The sequence below is a fragment of the Staurois parvus genome, unplaced genomic scaffold (genome assembly GCF_062004578.1).
Source record: "Staurois parvus isolate SC_StPar_1 unplaced genomic scaffold, SC_StPar_1.0 ptg000011l, whole genome shotgun sequence".
NCBI classification, from domain to species: domain Eukaryota; kingdom Metazoa; phylum Chordata; class Amphibia; order Anura; family Ranidae; genus Staurois; species Staurois parvus.
The window spans coordinates 21,195,826-21,219,044 of NW_028317807.1; the positions used below are offsets into that span (position 1 = coordinate 21,195,826).

Genomic DNA, 23,219 nt, shown 5'->3' on the forward strand with positions numbered 1-23,219 from the left:
AGCTGAAAAAAATGGTACCAGGATGGTGCCTGTAGCTGCAGGCATCATCCCGGTATAACCACTCAGTTCCAGCGATGTACCAATACGTTGCTGGCCCATGTTGGCCATACAGTATATGTAACAGCAGAGAAAATGGGCATATGATGAATTGGGTCTGTGGACCAATATGACTGCAATTCATTATTTTTTGCAATGCCCATGTTGAGGGTTAGGCCAAAAAAAGTTTTAAGTTCAAAAACTGTGATAGGTTTCTATGCAAATTGTCTGGCAAGAGCTGAATTTGGGTGGGCGGCGATGTATTGTTGTGCGTATAAATTGCTTTGGCCCATCATCAATTGATACACATCTTCCATGAAAAACAGTAGAGGGGCTAAACGATAGTGCTGACTGCAAACAGGGCCGATCCTGCTAACAGTGCGTTTCTGGGGACACTATACAAAGGAGGCACTAGTATTGTTCTGTTCATGACCATTATATTGATCTGTACAAACACTATACTAGTAATGCCGGTGATCAGCGACCTATAGTGTGAATGTGATAGTTTGCAGGCAATCTAACGCTAGCTGATCCTGGCTGGAAGGGGCACTAACTGACCCTGACAATATCTGATGTTGCTAGTAGCAGTAATACAGTGGTCAGTGAAAAATTCTATATACTGACACTGTACTAATGGCACTGGCTGGGTGACAGGGCGATCAAAGGGTTAATAGGGGCAATTAAAGAGTTAAATGTGCTAATCTAGTGTGTGTGTAAAATGTATTACTTTTACTCAGTGCCGTGTTTGTTCTTCTCTCCCTGGACTGCATAGGGGCAGCGGGGGGAACACACATACGCATGCACAACCGGAAATAGAAATAGATGTAAGATAATGTTGCTTTGCCCAGAGTAAGTAGTAAAGTAAGTAGTTACAAAAAAAATAAAAATAAACAAATATGTCTCTAAATTTTTTAAAACATTTTTAATTTTCATCAGAGTAGTTCAATGTTACCATATTGTACTACTCGGGGAGGTGATCAGGGATTTATTTTTTACACTTTGCATTGCATGAGCAATGAAGATCATTGTCTGCAATACAAAGCTTGCTTTAAACTGTCATGAATGTGTTAGGTTCATGACAGTTCAATATAATAGTGATCTATGATTTGTTCCAGCTGGTCACATATTACATATGTTTGCTATATTTATTGGCCCCATGTGTCATTTGAGAGCTGTGGTCCAATCACAGCTCTCCAGGAACAGCTCTTCAGGTTCAGATTACCAAGATTCTCATTCCGGAGTGTCTGGTAGACACAGCGGACATGGGGGGAGGGTAGTGTTGCTTGCCCCCCTGTGGTGGCAAAAGACCAGCGACGTACAGGTACGTCACTGGTCCTGTAGCTGCCGTCTGTTCGCAGTAAATTGCGGGCGGGTGGCCCGAAAGTGGTTAAATAATATGCAACAGTGTGGAGTAAGGCTAATATAGTGAAGAATAAGGTACATGTTACAGCTTATTTTTCAACCCCTAGACCTAACAAGCATTTACCCCTTGTGGTTCAGGGAAGACCCACTACAAGGGTGTTTTTTGTGGAGCAGGAGTTGGGCTTTAAACCCTTTTAAAACAAATTTATGGATGCTTTAAAACCTCCATGACTATATATCTTTCCAGTAAATACCACATTTTAGAGAAATATTTGTAAACAGAGTTGTAGTAATGATGTGGAAATGATAAAATATGTATTTACTCAGTTAGATACCTTACCTTCTTCCTGTAGATGAACTGTGATATTGAGTTCACACTGTACTTTAGCTTTCAGAAGAATATAAATCTGTTCCTCAGCGGTAATTGTGTCACCAGAATAAACCTAGGTAGGGAAAATTCACAAACACAAATGTTATTTTTCAGCTTCATAGTCATCCACAAATATTTCATAATCACACTCTCCATTACAGTTTCCCTCACTTCCTGCCCTGCTGACTATGTTTTACCAAACAGGAAGTCCCAGCAGCAACAAATAAAATCATGTTTTCTGTAGAGTGGGGATGGCTATTACCCCTGTCATAGTTTTATTGCTGTCTGTGTTACTGATGCAGTTTTTCTCTCACTCCCCGACTAGTAAATCTGTTGTCATCATTACAGAAAGTTTCCCAAGTAGAGCCCCGGATAACAGTAAAAACAGACAAGGGTTCTAGTCCTTTTTGGAAAAATGTTGTCCATGTGCCCCTATGCCTTACAGTATACAAGGGGCAACTGAAAGGTTCTCGGCCTACCCATGAAGCATTTGTCTTAGCCCATTTTTATTTTTGCTACTCATAGTGCATATCTTTGCAAGGTTCCATACCAAATTTCTCACAAATAGCTTTTTCTTTGTTTCAGTTATTGAAGACTGAAGCGCAGAAGGTCATCACTGTCTGAAAGATGGAGAAAGTGAGCAAACATGCTGTTATCCAATTCCTGCTGAAAAAGGGAATGAGTGGACAGGACGTCTACAAGGACATGATGGAAACATGAGGGGAGGATGCCCCTTCCTATTCCACCATTAAAAAGTGGGTGGCAGAATTCAAGAGGGGGAACCCCTCTGTCCAAGATGCTCCTCGCAGTGGAAGGCCAGCAACTACCTGTACGGAGGAAAACATCATAGCAATCCAGGATCTCGTAATGGCAGACAGGCGTGTGACAGAACGTTTCATCGCACAGAAAGTGGGCATATCCCAGGAACATGTTGGACACATTTTAACAGTAGTGCTGGACATGCACAAGGTGTCAAGTCGGTGGGTCCTGAGAATGTTGACTGTTGAAAACACAGCAGGTATTGGATAACTGCGCGTTTGCTCACTTTCTCCATCTTTCAGACAATGATGACCTTCTGTGCTTCAGTCTTCAATAATTGAATCAAAAAAAAAGCTATTTGTGAGAAATTTGGTATGGAACCTTGAAAAGACATGTACTATGAGTAGCAAAAATACAATTCGGCTAAGACAAATGCTTCATGGGTAGGCCGAGAACTTTTCAGTCGCCCCTCGTATGTATTGACTGACAACACAGCCGGTTATGTGAACAGATGTTAAATTAGCATTGTTTATTACACAGGTGTCAAACTGGTGGCCCTCCAGCTGTTGCCAAACTACAAGTCCCATGAGGCATTGCAAGATTGACAGTTACAAGCATGACTCCCAAAGATAGAGGCATGATGGAACTTGTAGTTTTGCAACAGCTGGAGGGCCGCCAATTTCACACCCCTGGTTTATTATATATGCTACATTTATGGTGTGGTTGCATTTTAACATTATTACTAACTGTATATACAAAAATAATCTAATATTCAAGTACAAAAGGAAAGGTCAGCTCACTAAATTGTCTTACCCATTCTAATGATACAATCCATCTAATTGCATAGCATGCCATATTATACATTTTAAAATATACTAATGAAAATAAGTGGATGGCTGTATTAATAATGTTAGAACATTTTTGTAAACATGATAAGCATCATAGCCTCCACAAATCTAAACTCCCTAGGCTTCCCAAAGCTCAGGAAAGATCTCCTTATTTATTTACTTTGCTGATGCTCTCTGGTGGCCTTTTAAAGGATGTTGAATGATGACAGGAGGTGGTATTCTTGCTCCTGTGATGGTTATGATTGGCTTTCAAAACAGTCACATGATTGAGAGTGTCCCTCTGTGGCTCCCCATCATTAACGGAGACCAAGAGCTCCCAGCTTATGACTAGTGCATCACAGATGCATATGTGTGGCACGTGGGCATTAAGGCTCACCAGTGTTGCTGCTACACATTTGCATAGGCTGATCAGAAGGAGGTGAAAGTACGCTACATGAAAAATGCCAGTCAGATTTAGGAATTGTGTAGATGTGCAACTGCATGCTTTTAGCTGACATTTGTGGGGCTTCTCCGTTCCTTATAACCTGATTCTGACTTTCTTCTAATATGATTTTGAAATGCTTTGGAGATGTTTAGACCTGCCTTTGTATTCATATTGATCTGTATGGGAAACACAGATATGTTGCAAATAAAGGCCGTGTACATACACCTTTTTCTGTTAACCTCTTGGTGGCGGCCGAACGCAAATATGCGGCCTCTTGGTGTCTGGGCCTAGACGCCGAGTGGCCACACATTTGCATTCTATTAAAAAACACATATCTGCTGAGAGCGCGCGCCCTACGCACTCCCAGCACACAAGTTTGGTACTCACAGAAAGGTCCCGATCTCCTCTTTCGATCGGGACCTTTCCCGATCATGTGACAGCGAATCACGGTGGTCACATGACCCTAAAACCCCGCCCCGCCTCCCAGCTTCTGGAACCCTTAAAGGGTCGTGAGGAGGTGGTGCTAAGTTGTTAAAGTGTATGTCAAGGCAAAACAAAGACTCTACATGTACAGAAAAACAGTATTTGATCTTCCAGAAATGCATTCAGGTCCCAATTTCTTGTTGCGGGCTGACAACACATAGCAATTTTTGTGGACTGAATGGTGACAGCCCTGCCCAGTAGCCCGTTGCTATATTTCTAAATCCCTTCCACTGTCCTCATCTCCACAACATAGGTGTTAATTGTTATATAGTCAAAGATAAGGTCTAAGAGGGCTAATTACCAATCTTGAGATAATATGGGAAGTTTGCACAGGACTCAGGAGAGCACTGAATTTCTGATAAAGTCAAAATTTTTTGTTCACTTTTCAGAGTAAACAAAATTTTTTCATTTTTATTTTTAACAAAATAAGAGATGATTATTGTAAAGGCTTACCTATACTTCTATTCTCCGTCATTCTCTTAGCATATGCAAATTTAGATTTTTTTTTTTGTGAAACAATACATATTTAGCCACTTGAAGACTGGCATGGGAATCTCCTTTCCTGTCCGGGCCATTTTTCATTTTTCAGCACTGTAATACTTTTACTGAAAAAAACTCAGCCATGCAAAACTGTAGCCAAATTAATTTTACATATTTTAGACAGACAGAGTTTTCTTTTGGTGGTATTTAACTGCTTCCGGACCGCCCTATAGCAGAACTACTGCTACAGGGTGGCAGGGCTGCACAAAATCACGTACATGTATATATATGTGATTTTGCATTTCTGAGTAGGGGTGTGTCGGCCGGAAATTCCCCGCCAGCACCGAGCGATCGCTGAGGAACACTGACAGGGGAGAGGTCTGTATGTAAACAACACAGATGTCTCCCCTGTCAGCACGAACAATCTGCTTTGTATTGCTCTGCTTAGCTTACATAGTAAAACACAGCACACATAGTAAAAACAGCACACAGTTAACCCTTTGATCGCCCCAGATGTTAACCCCTTCTTGCCCAGTGCCATTGGTAGAGTATCACTGAGAATCACTGTATTAGTGTCCCTGGGAATGTTAGTGGCAGTTAGTCAGTCCCCCCCCAGTGTCAAAATGCCCACCACATCCTCGCTATAAGTCACTGATTGCCACCATTACTAGTATAAAAAATAAATAAATAAACATTATATATAGTATACAGTATATACTGCCATTTGTAGACGCTACAACTTTCACATAAACCAATTAAGTTACACGTGCTGGAATTTTTTTTAGCAAACACATGTAGTAGCATAAATTTTGGCCTAAATGTATGATGAAATTTGACTTTTTGCTATAAAACCTATCCAGTAAAAAAATTTAAAAACTGAAAAATATAGTTTTTTTCAAAATTGTCGTTTTTTGTTTATAGCACAAAAAATTAAAAATGCAGAGGCAATCAAACACAACCAAAAGAAAGCTCCATATATGGGGAAAAAAGAACATACATTTAATTTGGGTGCAGTGTTGCATGACCACGCAATTGTTAGTTAAAGTAACACAGCTCTGTATCTCAAAAAATGGCCTGGTCAGAAAGGGGGGTAAATCCTCTGCAGTGCAAGTGGTTAATAACCACTTTTTAAAAATTATTTTTTAACTATATAAGGAAAGGAAAAAATACTAAAAAGGTTTCCCCCAAAAAATAATGTATATTATATAGACTGTGTGAAATGTGTATAATCTAAACATTTTGTGTACCGTGTATGTATATATAGGAAATGTATGCACCCTGATGTTCTGACTGCCCATCTCATTTCCTGAAGCTCTAAAATGCCAAGAAAAGTACAAATACCCTCACAATTACCCCTTTTGGAAAGCAGACACTGCATAGTATTTACAACGCAGTAATAGGCATAGTCAGTTTTTTAAGTTGTATTTTCTTGACACTTTTTTGGAAATGTAGAAAGTAAATACAATTTTTTTACACAAAGTTGACATGTTAACAACGTATTTTTCACACATAGAATGAGCATACGTCACACCCCAAAATACACATTTCTACTCTGCTTGAGTATAGGGATACCACGTGTGTGAGACCTTTTCACAGCCTAGCTGCATAGAGTGGTCCAGAATCCAAGGACCTTTGAGCTTTCAAGGAGCATATATTTCCTGACTACCTCTCTATATCTTGAGGTCCTGAAGTGCCAGGACAGGAGAAACAACCACGAATTGACCATATTTTGCAACAAAGACCCTCCAACATTTTTACTATGAGGTATGGTGAGTCTTTTGAAGATCACATTTTTGCCACAAATTTTTGTAAAGTGCAAAAGTAAATAAAAATGTATCTTTTTCCCAAAATTGACAGAAAGATACTGTATTCCCAGCGCACAGCATGGTTATACTTACAATTACATCCCAAAACACATTCTACCACTCCTACTGAGTATAGAGATATCACATATGTGAGTCTAGATGCTAGAGGGACTCAAAATCCAAGGAGCATCTTCAGCCTTTCAAGAGACATAAGTTGGGCATCTCATTTCCTGACTACCTATAACAATGTTTTGGGGGCCCGGGAGTGCCAGAACAGTAGAAACACTGTCGGTGTAACCACATGTTGGAAAGCAAACACCCCAAAGTATCTTATAAGAGGAATAGTAAATCTTCTGAATGTTTCACTTTTGTTGCCACAAGTTGTTGAAAAATTAAGAAAGAAAAAACGTTTGTTTCACACATAATTGTCAATGAACTAGGCATTTCAAACACATTATTTGCATACTTAGAACTACAGTACATCCCAAACACATTCTGCTACTACGCAAAATACTGCACCTCCAAAATGACCACATTTTGGAAAAAAAATAATTTTTTGCTTTTTAAAAAAAAATGCAAAAGGAAAATTAAAGTGTAATTTTTTAAGACAGTTGTTCATTAACCAGTTCCCTACTGCACTATAGCCGAAGGATGGCTACAGCACGGTTGTCTGGTTCTGGGACGACGTCCATGGATGTCATTCCAGAACACATCCCCTTGCTCCTCCAGCAGTGCGCACCCGGCGCTGTCGGTGATCTCTGTGTCCTACGGACACAGCTGATCACAGAATACTGTAAACGGGCAATCACGACGGCCTTTTAAAACGTGACCAGCTGTGTCTAATGACACAGCAGATCACTGGGTAAATACATAAGTGCCTCCCACCTGTACCACCCACCTGTGCCCTGCAGTGCCACCCACCTGTGCCCTACAGTACCACCCAGCAGTGCCACCCACCTGTGCCTAGCAGTGCCACCCATCTGTGTCCACCAGTACCACCCACCTCTGCACTGCAGTGCCACCCATCTCTGCCCAGTAGTGCCACCCATCAGTGCTGCTCAGCAGTGCCGCCCATCAGTGCCGCCGATCAGTGCTGCCTATCCATGCCACCGCATCAGTGCTGCCTATCAGTACAGCCTCATCAACGCACATGAAGCAGAAAAATTACCTGTTTGCAAAATTTTATAACACAAAGAAAAACTTTTTTATTTCAAATTTTTTTGCTTTTTTTTTTGTCTATAGCGCAAAAAATAAAAACACCCAGCGGCAATTAAATACCACCAAGAGAAAGCTCTATTTGTGTGAAAAAAATTGCTAAAAATTTCATATGGGTACAGTGTCACATGACCGCTCAATTGTCATTCAAACTGCGACAGCACTTAAAGCTGAAAATTGGCCTGGGCAGGAAGTGGGTATAAGTGCCTGGTAGGTAAGGGGTTAATAAGATATTTATAACACACAACATATACATACTTAGATTTGCATCCCAAAACACATTATGATGCTCTTTCTGAGTATGAGTTTACCAAATGTGTGAGATTTTCCAGTCTAGCTGTGTAGAATGGGCCCAAAATGAAACAAGCTCCTTTGGACTTTTAAGGGGCATAAAGTACATACCCATTTTCCTGAACAGTAGCAACGCTCACAAAATGGCAACATTTTGGGAAGCAAACACTCTAATGTATTTTATAAGAAGCATAGGACAGTGGTTACAATAGAAACATGTATCACACCTTATTTCATTTTTGGTGCATACACAGCAATTTTTCGGGGGCTTTGTTCCATTTGGGTAGAAAAGAGAAGATATGTGTCTATTATGCATCCTGCTGACTGCAGGTTTTCAGGCTCAGGACTTTCCAGTAAATTAAGACTGTTTTAATGTTTCTTGATAAATTAGGAAGGAGCAAGTTCTTCCTGTGGATTTATAGATGACATATCAATTGTGCATGGCCAATTGAAATAAGTATTTGGAAACTTTTTTGTACCAGTAACCAGATCTTCAGTTTGACAGGTATATATAGATTATATTCGTGAACACAGACGTTTTTGGACAAAACCTTTCCTGAGTTTGTTCTGAGGTATCTTGGTGTAGGAATGAAAAGACATAAACAACCCACTTATCCTTCTTTTTTTATTGCCAAAAGATCCTTGTTGCACAAACTTGATGACTCCTTTTCAATTTTGTGATGGAAAGGCTTTGTGGAAAGCCCTTGGTATTTGGTCTCATTGTACCATAAGCAGCTGGAGAAAAAGATGTTGGAAACCTGGTATGTGGAATAGAAAATGTCCACATAGAGGTAGTATTCCTGATTAGGGTACATAAAGGTCCCACACTATCCTTCCGCTGCTACCCATAAAAGATGGGCATCTTGCATGGATCTAATAAAGTGGAACTATACCTCACCTTGGATCCAGCAATGCAGCGTCCCGCCTAGCTGCTGAAATCTGTTGGCTGATTTCAAGTTCACTGAAGTTAGCTAAAGAAGTAGAAAGCCAAACTGAGGGTGATTGTTTTCCGTGACACAATACAGCATATACTGCAGAGGAATTGCATGCATGGGTGTCATCAACGTAGGAAGCCTCTCCTAGAGCCCATGCACAAAAAAGCCCACTTAGAATTTGCCAGGGCCCATGCTGAAAAAGAAGAAGAGTACTGGGACTCTGTACTCTGGAGTGATGAGACCAAGATAAATGTTTTTGGAACTTATGACTTCAAAACTGTATTGCATCGCAAAGGTGAGGAGTACAAAGAAAAATGCATGGTCCCTACAGTGACACATGGTGGTGGCAGTGTCCTTCTGTGGGGCTGTATGAGTGCTGCTGGTGTCGGGGGGCAGTATTTCATTGATGGTATCATGAATTCACAGATGTACTGCTTTATGTTGAAAGATAAGATGCTACCATCACTCAGTGCCCTTGGTCATTGTGCACTATTCCAACATGACAATGATCCAAAACACACATCTAAGGCCACTGTTGCATTTCTGAAGAAGAACAGGGTGAAAGTGATTCAGTGGCCAAATATGTCTCCTGACGAACACCTATGGGGAATTCTGAAGAGACAGGTTGAGCATCACTCTCCATCTAGCATCCAGGCTCTAAAAGAGTCGTTGTTGAGGAGTGGAAAAAGAAAGATGTTGCAATATGTCTCCAACTTGTTCATTTCCTGCCTAGAAGACTTGGTGCTGTCCTTACAAATCAGGGAGGTCATACAAAATACTAGATGTAGTAGTTTTTGTTGTGGGGTGTATTCATTTTTGCATCAACTAATTTGAGTAAAATTGAAGAATTTGTAATTTAAGTTATATTATTAACTTTACTTTCATATAATGAGCTAAACAAATGTTCTATAAAACGTTGTGAAAATTTTGGAAATCGCTCTTGTTTTCATTGAGAAATTGATTAAAATCTTACTTTTCAAAAAGGGGTGCACTCATTTATGCTTCTATCTATACACACACATACTGTACATACATACACACTGACACTGTATATATAATGCCTTCCCATCTATTTTTCTTTTTTGGTTCTGTTTTAGTTTTTTCTGCAGAAGAAATGCAGATTAAACTAACCTGAAAATTTGCCTTAACACCTCAAAACAAAACAGCACCTTTAGCAATTACCAAATACTCAGGCTGACAAACTGAGCTCACACCTAAGATTTATTTTTTTTTGTTTCTAATTTGTAGGAGCAGTTCACTGAATTACTTAATTCACAACCCAGTGCTTCAAGAAATGGAAAACTAATCACCCTAGGAAAACACAGTAAGCCCCTGGGTAGACACATTATATATTTGTATAAATGCCTAAAGCGAAACAAGAAGCAACTGTGGTAAACAAAGCATATCTAATATTCACATACTGACACCAGTAATAATCTTGACAATATACATTTTTGGTTTGTCAAGAAGGCTTAACTTCAGTAGATGTACCAGACTACTAATATACCCTTTGTAATAAGGTAGACAGTTTCTGTATCTCTGTATAGGATAGAGTCATCTGGGTACCTTCTAAATATAGATTATATTTATTTATTATTATTTTTAAATTAATATATTTAATCTTTTTTTTTGAGTAGAAAGCTATGTTTTTTGTCTGTTTTGCGGTGCTTTTTGCAGTTCGTTTTGCATTTTTCTACAAGTTTTTTATGATGCGTTCTTGATGCGTTTTTCCAAAATTTTGTTCAGCTCTTTTTTTTTTGCTAAATTGGAATTTTTTTGTTGCTGAATAGAATAAAAATGCAAAATGCACCAAAAACGCACTACCATGCATTTCAGCAGCTTCTCCATTGAATTCTATTGTAGCAAACGCTGCTTAAAAAGTCCCGGACCCTTTCCAAGAACACAGCAGCTCAAAAAGGCATAGATGAAGATAGGTGAACATGTTCCATAGAAAACCATGTTAAATGGACTGTAATGCTTTTTTGCATAAAGCACTAAAAGAACGCATATGTGTGAATGAAGCCTAAGGGTTCATGTACACTGCAGCTGATAAACTCACATTCAGGAGCATTTCTGAGTTCTTTTTAGCAGCCCCTGAACTCTCCCTAATTTTTTCTTATGTGTCCATGTACACTATGTTGTTTACAGTCGTTTACAGGCAGTTGAGTTTACAGTCATTTTTTTTAATGCAGCAAACTTGCATTCAGGAGTATATTTTATCAGCGTTTCAAACGCCAAACGTGTGTAAACGCGGCTAACTACGTTTATAAACGTTTGCATTTAGAAGAGTTTTTTTAACTGTTCCATATCCAGATGCTGTCCAGAGCCTATTTTCATCGTCAGAAATGCATGCAAAGTGTTTTCCATGTATTCAAATGGACCTAGCACACCAGTGCAGTCAGTTCCAGGTTTTGCGTGAAGGAAAAAATGGTAGAACGTGCTGCATTATGCTCATGATGGGATCCATAGCGAATGCACAGTGGCTAAATGGTTAGCACTTCCACCTGGCAGTACTAGGGTCGTTGGTTCAAATCCCAACCACAGCACCACCTTCCTGGAGTTTGCATGTTCTACCTGTGTGGGTTTCCTTTGGGTACTCTGGTTTCCTCTCAGACCCCAAAGACATGCTGGTAGGTGAATTGGATCCTGTCTAAATTGTCCCTAGTATATATATGAATGTGAGTTAGGGACCTTAGAATGTATGCCCCTTGAGGGTTAGGGACTGATGTGAATATACTATATATGTAAAGTGCTGCATAAATTGACAGTGCTATATAAGTACCTGAAATAAAATAATAAAAATACAACCAGAAAAAATAGGTCATCTCAACACATTTTGCTTCTGCTGTCTCTATTTCTCTCAAAATGTCAGAAATAGTTAATTTTTTTACTGTTTTTCAGTGCATTCTGGTCTCCTGAGGTTATTTTAAAAAACGCTTCTAAATGCAAACACGCATAAATGCAGTATGCAAATGTGGCTAAACAGAGGTTTTTTTAACCTACGTTTTCCAGCAGTCAGTTTCCATCGTTCAGAAGAGTTTTCCAAACGTCCCGTGTACATGAACCCTAAGATTAGTTTCATACTGAAAATACTGCCCTCCTGAAGCTTATTCACGTCCCTGATGTATTTTAAGGTTTCATTTATGTTCTGTCTCCCATTGTAATGTACAGCACTGAGCGAACTGTTGGCGCTTTATAAATACTGTATAATAATAATAATATGTCTCCCCTTTTCCTTCTTTTCTCATGAAAAGTTTCTGAAGTATCTCCTGAAATGTTTTATTACCCAGATCACTCACCTTTTTTGCTGCTTGTCTCTGGACTCATTCTATCTTTCTATAAGATAGTTTTATTAGGTGTGCAATATATTTGAAAACATAAGTAGAAGCTGTGTTTGATCAACTCTAAAACAAATGTTTATACAAAAACAAAAATGTAATATATTGCAGCTTACTAGTCCTTAGCTGCTTAAGTTTTCATTTTTTCCAACCTTTTTTTTTGTTTTTCCCTGATGTGTCTGCCAGTTATACTCACACTTAGGCTACTTTCACACTGATCCGCCACAAAAACACATATCCATTTTTACAATGTTTTGCATTCAAAAAAGTCCCTGACCCTTTCCAAAAAACACACCAGGCAAAAATGCGGAGATGTGAGCCTGTCCCATAGGAAATCATGTTAAATGGACTGTGCTGCGTTTCTGCAAAATGCAAAACACTGCAGAAAACGCTAGGTGTGAACCTAGGGTAATGTATTACCTTCTTGTTCTTAGGTTTAGAAAGACTGCCCATGTATGTTACCATCTGACTAACTACTCTCTTTAGGTTTACCAAAAAGGGATGAAGTGCTTACTTGAGCAAACAATATGTAAACCCAACATTTCATAATCCTGATATGTGCCTGCTGTTCCATGTATTTGTAAAAAAAACCTATCCTGTTCACTTTGTATTGCTTCCTTTGTGTGAAATCCCTGGTGTTCCTTCCAGTCTCTGCTTTCCTTTCAAAAACATATCACTCTAGGCAGGAGAGCACGGCGTGGTTAGCCCTCTAGCTATGCTTGGAACTCATCCTGCTCTCCTCCAATGGTCAGACATGTGCTGACAACACCCTTCCCTGCACAGCCATTCACTGGGAAGATCAGTGTACTGCTGTTTCTCCTCCCTGAGCTCCTTATGCAGCTGAGAACAGAAGGTATGTGATCACTTATACAAAAAAATGTTATATTTCTACACAAAATTTTTAACTTTCATTTCTATTTTAAACTGAAAGGGTTATTTTACAAGGTGAGGGATTACATATACTTTAAATATAAACTGAATGTATTGTTTAGGTAGGACCTTAGAGCTCTTTCACACACACAGACCCACTCCCAGAGTCATAACCAAAAACTTCAGGGCCCTGGTGCAAGAAACCATGCAGGGCCCCTCCTGACCTCTAGGCCCTTTCCATCGGTCACAGGGCACTTTCCTCTGGTTCTGTGGCCTTTCCCTCCAAGCCCTACATCCTTCTCAAAGGGAAGCCTTCCCCCAAACCCCCTCCAGCACAAATTCTTCTTCCTCCAATTATCTAACACCAACACAGGGCCGTGCACACAAATCAATCAATGTTCCATGAATCTGGCCTGAGAACTTTTTCAGCACTGGACTCCAGGACTGAGACTTGGTTTCAGTAACTTGTCAAGAGGATATGTGCTAGGCACCAGGTATATAGCCTAGGTGACCAGAAAAGAGGGGCTGCAAAGGTGTATCCTCTCCTATCCTGAATCATACTAGACCACATGCCTTCAACATTGAGAGCATACCTTGCATGGTGGGTGGCAAATCCCCTCCCCACCTTGCAAGGAATCCTTTACCCATTCAGATTGGGACAGGTGCCTCATGTCCACAACCTGTTCCCCAAATGAAATGTGAGGGTCTGCATAGAACCAATGGGCCCCTAGATACTGCCTACTACATAAATGAATACAGGGTGCATAGAAACCTTTGCTACTCATCAAAAAATGAAAAAGCAAATAAAAATTCCCATACTGATGCAGTGTTAAGAATACCTCTAGGTTGCCATACTGCATCAAAATTTTAAAACGTTTTGGGAAAAGTACAGTCACTTCAAACTGAAAGATTTTAATAACATTAAATTACAAAATGGCTTGCGTGGCAATTTTATATGTTATATCAATTTTATGTTATATCAATTTTATTATGAAAATGGAGCTTAATTCCAAATAATACTTGTTTTGTGTAACATTTAAATTCTCTGTATATATTTATAAAATATCCAGAAACAAGAAAGAATTCACAAATTCTGCTTTGCCACTTTAGTACTAGCTTGTGTATACCCCATCCTTTCAAGGCCATTTTCAGTTTTTAGTGCTGTGCTAGTTTGACTGACAATTACTTCACAGCTAGAACTACCAGAAAAATGGTTACATTCTGGCAAGCAGTTCCATCCAATCACCAAAATAAAAAAGAACTGGACGCCCGCTGACCTGTCCACACCCGCCGAGCAGACTCTGCAGTATGACACAATTTGCGGTCGGATGTAAATAAATGGGCGGAGCTAGTGGTGACATCGGTGGTGATGTCACTGCTAGCCATGCCTATTTGTTTACATCTGACTGGCAAATGTCAGGCCTGTCATATTGCGGCGAGTGTGGATGGGTCGGCAGGCATCAAGTCTTTTTTGGAGTTATTGTGACAATGCTGGACACCATGATTGACGATTATCTATGATGAAACCCTTTTTTTGGCTTTTTTTTCTGTTTTTTAATTAAAGGACTTGTCAAAAACTGTCATTTTATTTTTTTGTTCAATGAAAGGAATTTCTCAAAAGACTGGTCTTATTTTTTACTGAATTTAACCCTTTAGTGAATAGGCAAGTACACCTTACTCTTTCACAAGGGAGGGAAGCATCAGGGTGCCCCCTTATTTAAAGGGGTTCCCTGATGCCAATGAGCCCCCCTGCCCACAGACCCCCACAACCACCGGGCAAGGGTTGTGGGGAAGAGGCCCTTGTCCTCATTGGCATGGGGCCTGGTAAGCCGAAGGGAGGGGGGGTGCTCGTCCCCCACTTTCCTGGTGTGCCTGGCCTGTGCTCGGATCAAAGGTCTGGTAGGAATTTAGGGGGGCCACACGCATTTTTCCTCCCTTTTTGGAGGGTGAGGTTCCCCTTAAAAGCCCTACCAGGCCTAAAGGGCCTGGTATGGCTTTTAGGGGGCACCACATGCACTCCCTCCCCCCCATTTTTGGGAGGTGGGGTTCCACTTAAAAGTCCTACCAGGTCTAAAACACCTTGCATGGCTTTTAGGGGGAACCCCACACTTTTTTTAAAAACAATTATACTGTGGGGTCCCTGCTAACCTTCCTACCAGGCCTAAAGGGTCTGGTATGGATGGGAGGGGTGCTGTTTTTATATATATATATAATTTGTGAAAAAGAATTCAGTCCTGCTGCAGCAGGTTCTATACATTGTACAGATGTGCGGGTAGTTTAAGGGGACCCCCCAGGCATCATACTTAAAGGAATTTTTTTTTTACTTTAAGCAATGAAAAATGACTGCCCTTTAAAAATGGTACTTTTTGATTTTTTTTTTCATTGATTCATGTCCATCAAGGAAGTACCCGAATCCTCATACCCCTTTTATGTCCAATAACTTGCATATAAGCCTTCAAAATGGGAACTTTTGAATTTACACGTTCTTGCCTATAGACTTGCATTGAGTCGAATGTTAGGTTTGAGAGTTCGACCGCGAATCAAACACGGCTGTGTTCAGCCCATCACTACTTGTGGGGCATGTCGCACCTTTGTCACAGCATCAACGGGTCCTTCAAGGTCCCCAAAAAATAAGATTGTTGGTAATGTTTGACGGCTGGTTTAACCTTAAAAAAAAAAGTATCATTATGTGTTGTTCATAAAGTAAGGTTTATTCCAGGTTAATAATGGTGTAAAATTACTGGTATGAACCCACTGAGCTGGTTGTGAATGGCTGGTGACTGGTACGAGTTTCCAGTGGAACATCACAGTCAAGGACCTGACTTTAGTGGTTGTAATTGAATTCTTGTATGTCTTTGAAGAACTAGTATATACATTATGTTATTGTTATTATCTTGCTATTTAATAAAAGCTATGGCCGTAATACTCTAACAAAAATAATTTGTGCCCTACTCAAGTCATGCCACAAGCTTTTGTGGTAGGTTGCCGTTTGGGACTGGCAGTGTTTATACTTGTGATGGCTGAGCTGCTGCCGACAAGGATTGTGCAGCAGTATGACGTCAGTACAAAGTCTTCAGGGGACCTAGTGCTGACAAACCCCATGTTTTTGTAGTCAACTACACTCCACCCATGGGAGGGGATGGACTTTTCAGCCATATTGTCGTGGAGAAAATAACTGCATTAAACACAATCACTATCTGGAGTATGCTAGGACATATGGGTATAATGTCAAAATCCAGTAATTATTCAAACCTGCACTGACTGCCATTTTATTAGAGACCTCAGATATGATAAATATCTCTATATATAGCAGCATCAAATCAGTTAATACTCAAATTACAATATACCATATACAGTATTCTTGCTTTATACATAAAAATATGGATGAAAAGTCTCTAGTAAGTGTGCAACTTAGCGGTTTACATATATAACTCAAAACACAAATACAAAAATAATAAAAACACAAATAATATGCATACAGAGCTAAAAATATAATCTAAGATAACAATAAGAGTGTCCAAATTTTAGCATACTGTAATCTCTAAGAGATCCCACATACAGAACAATGCATTGTAAAGGAACCTACATTATCTAGGGTCAATGAAACAATTTATTTTTATACTCTAATTCACATTTGGCTCATATGAGGCATACATTTTCAATTCATAGATCCATTACCTATCTAGTCTGGAAATTTCTGGAGTCCTACTGCAGCCCTGCAAATGGGGCTGCAATTTGTAGATACCAACAAAGCTTATACCATTCAGCTCTGCCTTGGAATTTCCCAAAGTGTGCTAATAAGCTATGCTTTAAAGCCACATTTTATAGGTTATAAATATGCTCTCTACGGTGATCCATCAATCTTCTTGTGGTCCTATCTACATATTGTTTGCTACAAGGGCATTGTAGTAGGTAGACAACACATTTGGTGTTACAAGAAATTAAATAAATATTCAAGATAATTCATTCCTGCACCTTGTGAGCATAAATCTTTAAGTTTATTGCATCTGGATTTATATATTTCATATATAAAGCATCTATGGAAAAAAGCCCTTTATGTGAGGAAAATAAATTCAGTTCTCGGTGGAGCTATAATATAGGAGGAAATCTTATCTGAAGGATTTTCTAAAGATTACCTCCAGGACATTTGGCAGAATCTTATTAAGGACCAGATCTTGTTTCAAGATGTCCTAGTGATGACCTGTTTGATCTGTTGTTGCTGGATAGAAAATATGGTAAAAAAAAAAGGACAAGGAAACTTATCTTTTTTTTTCTTCTTTTGTCTCCTAATAAGGTAGTTATATCCTATTTGCCCAGCCAGTTCTTTCTTCTGATAACCCTTCTACAAAAATCTATCTCTGAGGACCTGGGTTTGCGTAAAATAATCGTTTGTATCACTACAATTTCTTCTCATCCATACAAATTGTCCCTTTGGGACATTTCTCAGTACTGTGATAGTTTAATTATTTCTCCATTATGCAGCACTGTGTCCAATCTAATTTTACCTCATTGTTTTTGAGACAGAGCTTTACTACCCACTGAGTTTTAATTTTTTACTATATAAAGTTTAAAAAAGCCAAAAAGACCAAAACATTTGTAGCAAAAAATGCATCAAATAATTTATTTTACAAACTGGACACCTCAAGATAATCTCATTTTTGCCACAATTTTTTGTAAATGAAGAAACATGTTAGCATTAAGGGGGGTTCAAATTAAAGTAATGTGCACTTAGCCTTTAAAAGGCATCTGTGTAAGCCAGGTGTAAGTATTTAATTATTACTGGAAGTTCTATGTAAGATGAAATTGCATTGCACTGAAATTGCATTGTGTACAATAGTTAGATGTCAAGGAAAAACCTAAAATGTTTTAACTATTTGACCTCTGGAAGATTTACTCACCTTCATGACCAGGCCATTTTTTGCAATATGGCACTGCATTACTTTAACTGATAATTGTGCCGTAGTGCAATGCTATACATGACTGACATTTATATTTTTTCCACAAATAGAGCTTTCTTTTAGTGGTATTTGATTTACCTCTGGGTTTTTAATTTTTTTGCGCTATAAAAATGAAAAAACACCAACATTAAAAAAACAAATAAATAAAAATAAAAAATGTTTGACTATGCTATAAAAAATATCCAATTTTTTTTTTTTTAAATCTAAATGTCTTCATAAATTTAAGCCAAAATGTTTTCTGCTACATATTTTTGGTAAAAAAAAATCCCAATCAGCGCAAAAGTTATAGCATCTACAAATAGTGGTATATTTACTGCAATTTTTTTAATACTAGTAATTGCGGCTGTGCCGGGAGTCACTTTGGGTGGGGGCTCATGGAAGCCAGCTTACATTCCAGAGGTTGGGAGACCCCTGTCTCAACTCTCCATATCCCTCTTATGTGCAAATCACCCTGTGTCTCTTAGGGGCACAGGGTGACTAATGGACGCTGAGAATGCGGTTGGAATTACTTCAGATGGTACAGTAATATTTATCAGCCATATGAAGACTATTCCTGGTTGTTGATTCTGTACTAGACATGTGAATTGAAAGAGCTGATCGTGCTTGCCTCTCCTCTACTCCAGTGTAGGAGCCGGAACGTCTGCTCTGTAGTGAGATCCTAATTCATCAAACCATTGTCTAGGTGTGAATTCCCATTCACCTTTTTTTTGATCACCCAGCTAGCTAACCTAATTACTTACTGTTTAGAGAGTCAAGTCTATTTCTGTATATAGCTGCGTTACTCAAGTGCAGTCTGGGTCAGTTCCGTTACATAGGTGGCAGCAGTGGGATGCTTCCTGCAGTCAGGGACATCCAAACCTCCACCAAGGTTCGGATAGCAGGAGAGAAGGATACTGATACCACCCGCAGCTATGGAAATGGAGGTCTTATGGCAGATGCAGAAAGTGCTGGCTTACCTAGACAATCCTGTTTCTGTACTGGACAAGTTTGAATGGAGGAATGCGTCTGTCCAACAGCTGGATGAGGGTATGGAAGATGGAGCAGTCTGCTCATCCCTCCAATTACAGATCCCAGATTATATGGATCTAATGGATTTTTAGCTGGAGGATGTTATGGGTGATGAGTCACCTGCCAAAGTGCTGGCACTGGGCCCAAGGGCCACCAGCCCATGCCATGGACATTTAGCCATTCCAGAGGCTGGGGATTTGATAGACTTCTCTGCTGAGGAAAAACAACCTGGTGAGCCTCCAGCAGCAGAGCTGGCAACAGGGCCAAACATTGCTGAGCTCTACCCAGCACCAACAGCAGCTTCAGTCTCTCTGAGAGAAGAGGCTGCAACCCTTTCTCCTACACCACTGACAGGGACATGGGATTTCCTGCCAGCAGTATCTTTGGAGGTAAAAGAAACTTCTCCAGCTGAAGCGCTGACAACCGGACAGAGGGTCCAGGACCTCTGCCCCACACCTGCAGTAGTTTCAGAGGCCCAGGAGGAGGAGGGAGAGGAGGTTGTTGTCCTCCCTCTCCCACAGTCAGCCAGAGTGGAGGAAACAAAGAACCAGCAAACACAAATGCTCCTGCACTTGAGGATGGATTCGATGCAGGCTACAACCACATTAAGAATGTCCTGGAACATACACACCTTGCTGCCTTCAATGGACCAGGAAAATCCAAATATACTGAATGAGGAAAGAACAAACAGGCCTAATGCATTACCATAAAAAATGTTTAATAAGAAAAAAAGTAGGTGTTGTACTCACAAACGACAATAAAGTCATGGAACGTCATAAAATAACAGTTTAGTTAACACCATGCTGAGTAACAGTCCACAATAGGGAGTGTAGACATCCAATAGGCTGACGCATTTCGAGGACTTGCCTCTTCCTCAGAGCCACCAAATGGTCATCAAACCATTGTCTAGGTTTGAATTCCTATTCACCTTTTGTTTCGATCACACAGCTAGCTAACCTAATTAACTTTAAGTTTAGAGTGATACGTCTATTTCTATATATAGCTGCGTTTGCATATGATCATGTGATCAGTCTCACTGTGTATTGTATAAAAAGCCAGTTTGAGTTTAAAATAAAGAGTTCCATGTTCAGACAGACTGGTTTCGTCTAGTCTTGTATGGTCGGCTGTGGTGTCTGTTGTCGGTGTTCGGATGGGGAAGCGGTATTCTACGGAAGTACTCAAGCGCAGTCTGGGTCGGTTCCATTACAACGGCAATCAGCGATTTATAGCAGGACTGTGATATTGCGGCGGACAGTCCGACACTGACGCTTTATGGGAACCGATGATATTAATACAGTGATCAATGCTAAAAATATACACTGTCACTATATTAATGACCCTGGCTGGGAAGGGGTTATACATCTAGGGCGATCAAAGGGTTAATTGTTTGCCTTGCCAGTGTTTTAGTGTGTTGTTTTTACTAGGCAATCTGCTAGATTTTATTCAGGGAATAAAATCTAGCAGATCACCATTGACATAACACAGCTCTGCTTTATTTACATACGAAAAGCTGTGTTCTGTCAGTCTTCTTGGCGATTAACAGGTGCCGGCGCTCATCCATTGGCCACCACTTGTTGATTGGATTCTGCTGTGTCCAGTCACAGCAGAAGCGGCGCTCCGGCAGCAAACGTGCACCCTCCCAATGGCGGAAGTGTAAAATCATGTTTATTTACATGATTTTGCACAGAACAGTAAATCTGCTATAGAGCAGATGACAAGTGGTTAAAGCCCCTAAAACAATCTCACAATTATTGGTGGTTAGATATACTTTAAAATAAAAACCCACAATCTTTGTTGATAAGTGGCATTGCAGTGACCCCCCCCCATCATTGATGTTCAGCAGCAATTTAACTCCCCCAAAACATTGGTGATCAGTGATATTTTTAATCCCCTAAAACAGTCCCTCAATCTTTGGTGGTCAGTGGCATTTTAACCCCCCACACACAAACACCTCTCCCATTATTGGTGGTTACTGGCACTTTAAATCCCACCCAAGACAATCTCACAACATTGGTGGTTGTTGGTGCTCTTAAGGTCACCCTATCTATGACTGCTCCTTTTGCTGCAGTTGGAGGATTTCATAAATAGATTTATTCATTAGGCACTTGAAGATCGGCCCCTTCCAGTCCAGGCCATTTTTCAACACTTTCATACTTTGAATGACAATTACGCATTCAACACTGCACCCAAATTAATTTTAGATAATTTGTTTTCTTTTTGGTGGTACTTAATCACCATTGCATTTTTATTTTTTGCAATAGAAAGGAACAAAGAAAAACGTTTCTCAGTTGCTGTAACACAACTTTGCAAATAAGTAATCTTTCTTCATACATTTAGGACAAAATGTATTCTGCTACATTCTTTGGTAGACTAAAAAAGCAAATAATGAATATTATTCATTTTGTATAACGTTTTCCCATCTGCAAACTATGATATATATATATATATACACAGTTAGGTCCATTTATATTTGGACACAGGCACAATTTTCATACTTTTGGCTCTGTATGCCGCCAGAATAAATTAAAATTAAACAATCAAAATGAATTTGAAGTGTAGACTTTCAGCTTTAATTCAAGGGGTTGAACATAAACAGCAAGTACAAATTTTAGAAACTGCAACCATTTTTATATACAGTCCCTCCATTTTCAGGGGCTCAAATGTAATTGGACAAATGAATATAATCATAAATACAATGTTAATTTTTAATATTTTGTTGAGAATCCTTTACTGGCAATGACTGCCTGAAGTCTGGAACCCATGGGCATTACCAAAGACTGGATTTCCTCCTTTCTGATGCTTTCCCAGGCTTTAACTGCAGCTGTCTTCAGTTTTTCTTTGTGGGTCTTTCTGCCTTTAGTTTTGCCTTCAGCAAGTGAAATGCATGCTCAATTGGATTGAGATTAGGTGATTGACTCGGCCATTGCAGAATATTCCACTTCTTTTCCTTCAAAAGCTCCTGGATTGCTTTTGAAGTGTGTTTTGGATCATTGTCCATCTGTACTGTGAAGCACTGTCCAATCAACTTTGCTGCATTTGGCAGAATCTGGGCTGGCAGTATATCTCTAAACACTGCAGAATTCATCCAGCTGCTTCTGTCTTCTGTCACATCATCAATAAACACCAATGACCCAGTGCCACTGGAAGCCATGCATGCCAATGCCATCACACTGCCTTCACCATGTTTTACAGATGACATTGTGTGCATTGGATCATGAGCTTTTCCAAGCCTTTTCCACACTTTTTTCTTCCCGTCATTCTGGTACAGATTAATCTTAGTTGTATCTGTAAAAATAATGTTTTTCCAGAACTGGTCTGGTTTTTTTAGATTTTTTTTAGCAAAGTCTAATCTGGCTTTTCTATTCTTCAGGCTTATGAATGGTTTACACATTGTGGTGAACCCTCTATATTTGCTCTCATGAAGTCGCCTTTTGATTGTAGACTTTAACAATGATACGCTCACCTCTTGTAGAGTATCCTTCACTTGTCTTGATGTTGTGAATGGGTTTTTCTTTCCCATAGAGAGGATCCTGAGATCATCCACCACTGTTGTCTTCATTGGACATCCATGCCTTTTTATGTTGTGGAGCTCACCAGTTCGTTCTTCTTTCCTCATAATGTACCAAACTGTTGATTTGATCGATCCTAATGTTGCTGCTATCTCTCTGATGGATTTGTTTAATGTTTTAAGCCTTACAATGGCCTATTTCACTTGCATGGACAGCTCCTTTGAACATATGATGTAGGTTCACAGCAATAGATTCCAAATGAAAATACTACACTTAGTATCAACTCCAAACCTTTTACCTGCTTAATTGATGAAGAAATAATGAAGGAGTAGCCCACACCCAGCCATGAAACAGCTTTTGATTTAATTGTCCACTTACTTTTGGTCCCTTGAAAAAGGGGGGATGGCAACTCTTAAGAGCTATAATTCCTAAACCTTTCCTCCAATTTGGATGTACATACCCTCAAATAAAACCCTGGTTTGTGCACATTCAGCCCATATCCATTATATAACTATAGCTTGAATATGT

General features: G+C 39.6%; 1 protein-coding gene across 2 annotated transcripts in view; it reads right to left on the reverse strand.

The window, feature by feature from the left end:
* The window catches only part of PTH2R (parathyroid hormone 2 receptor), a 477,959-nt gene that overhangs the window by 345,329 nt on the left and 109,411 nt on the right, over positions 1-23,219 (reverse strand). For both annotated transcript variants that reach the window (XM_089672855.1, XM_089672846.1), the window contains exon 2: positions 1,739-1,841. In XM_089672855.1, coding sequence (XP_089528981.1) covers positions 1,739-1,841 — 103 coding nt within the window. The remainder of the gene's footprint in view (positions 1-1,738; positions 1,842-23,219) is intronic.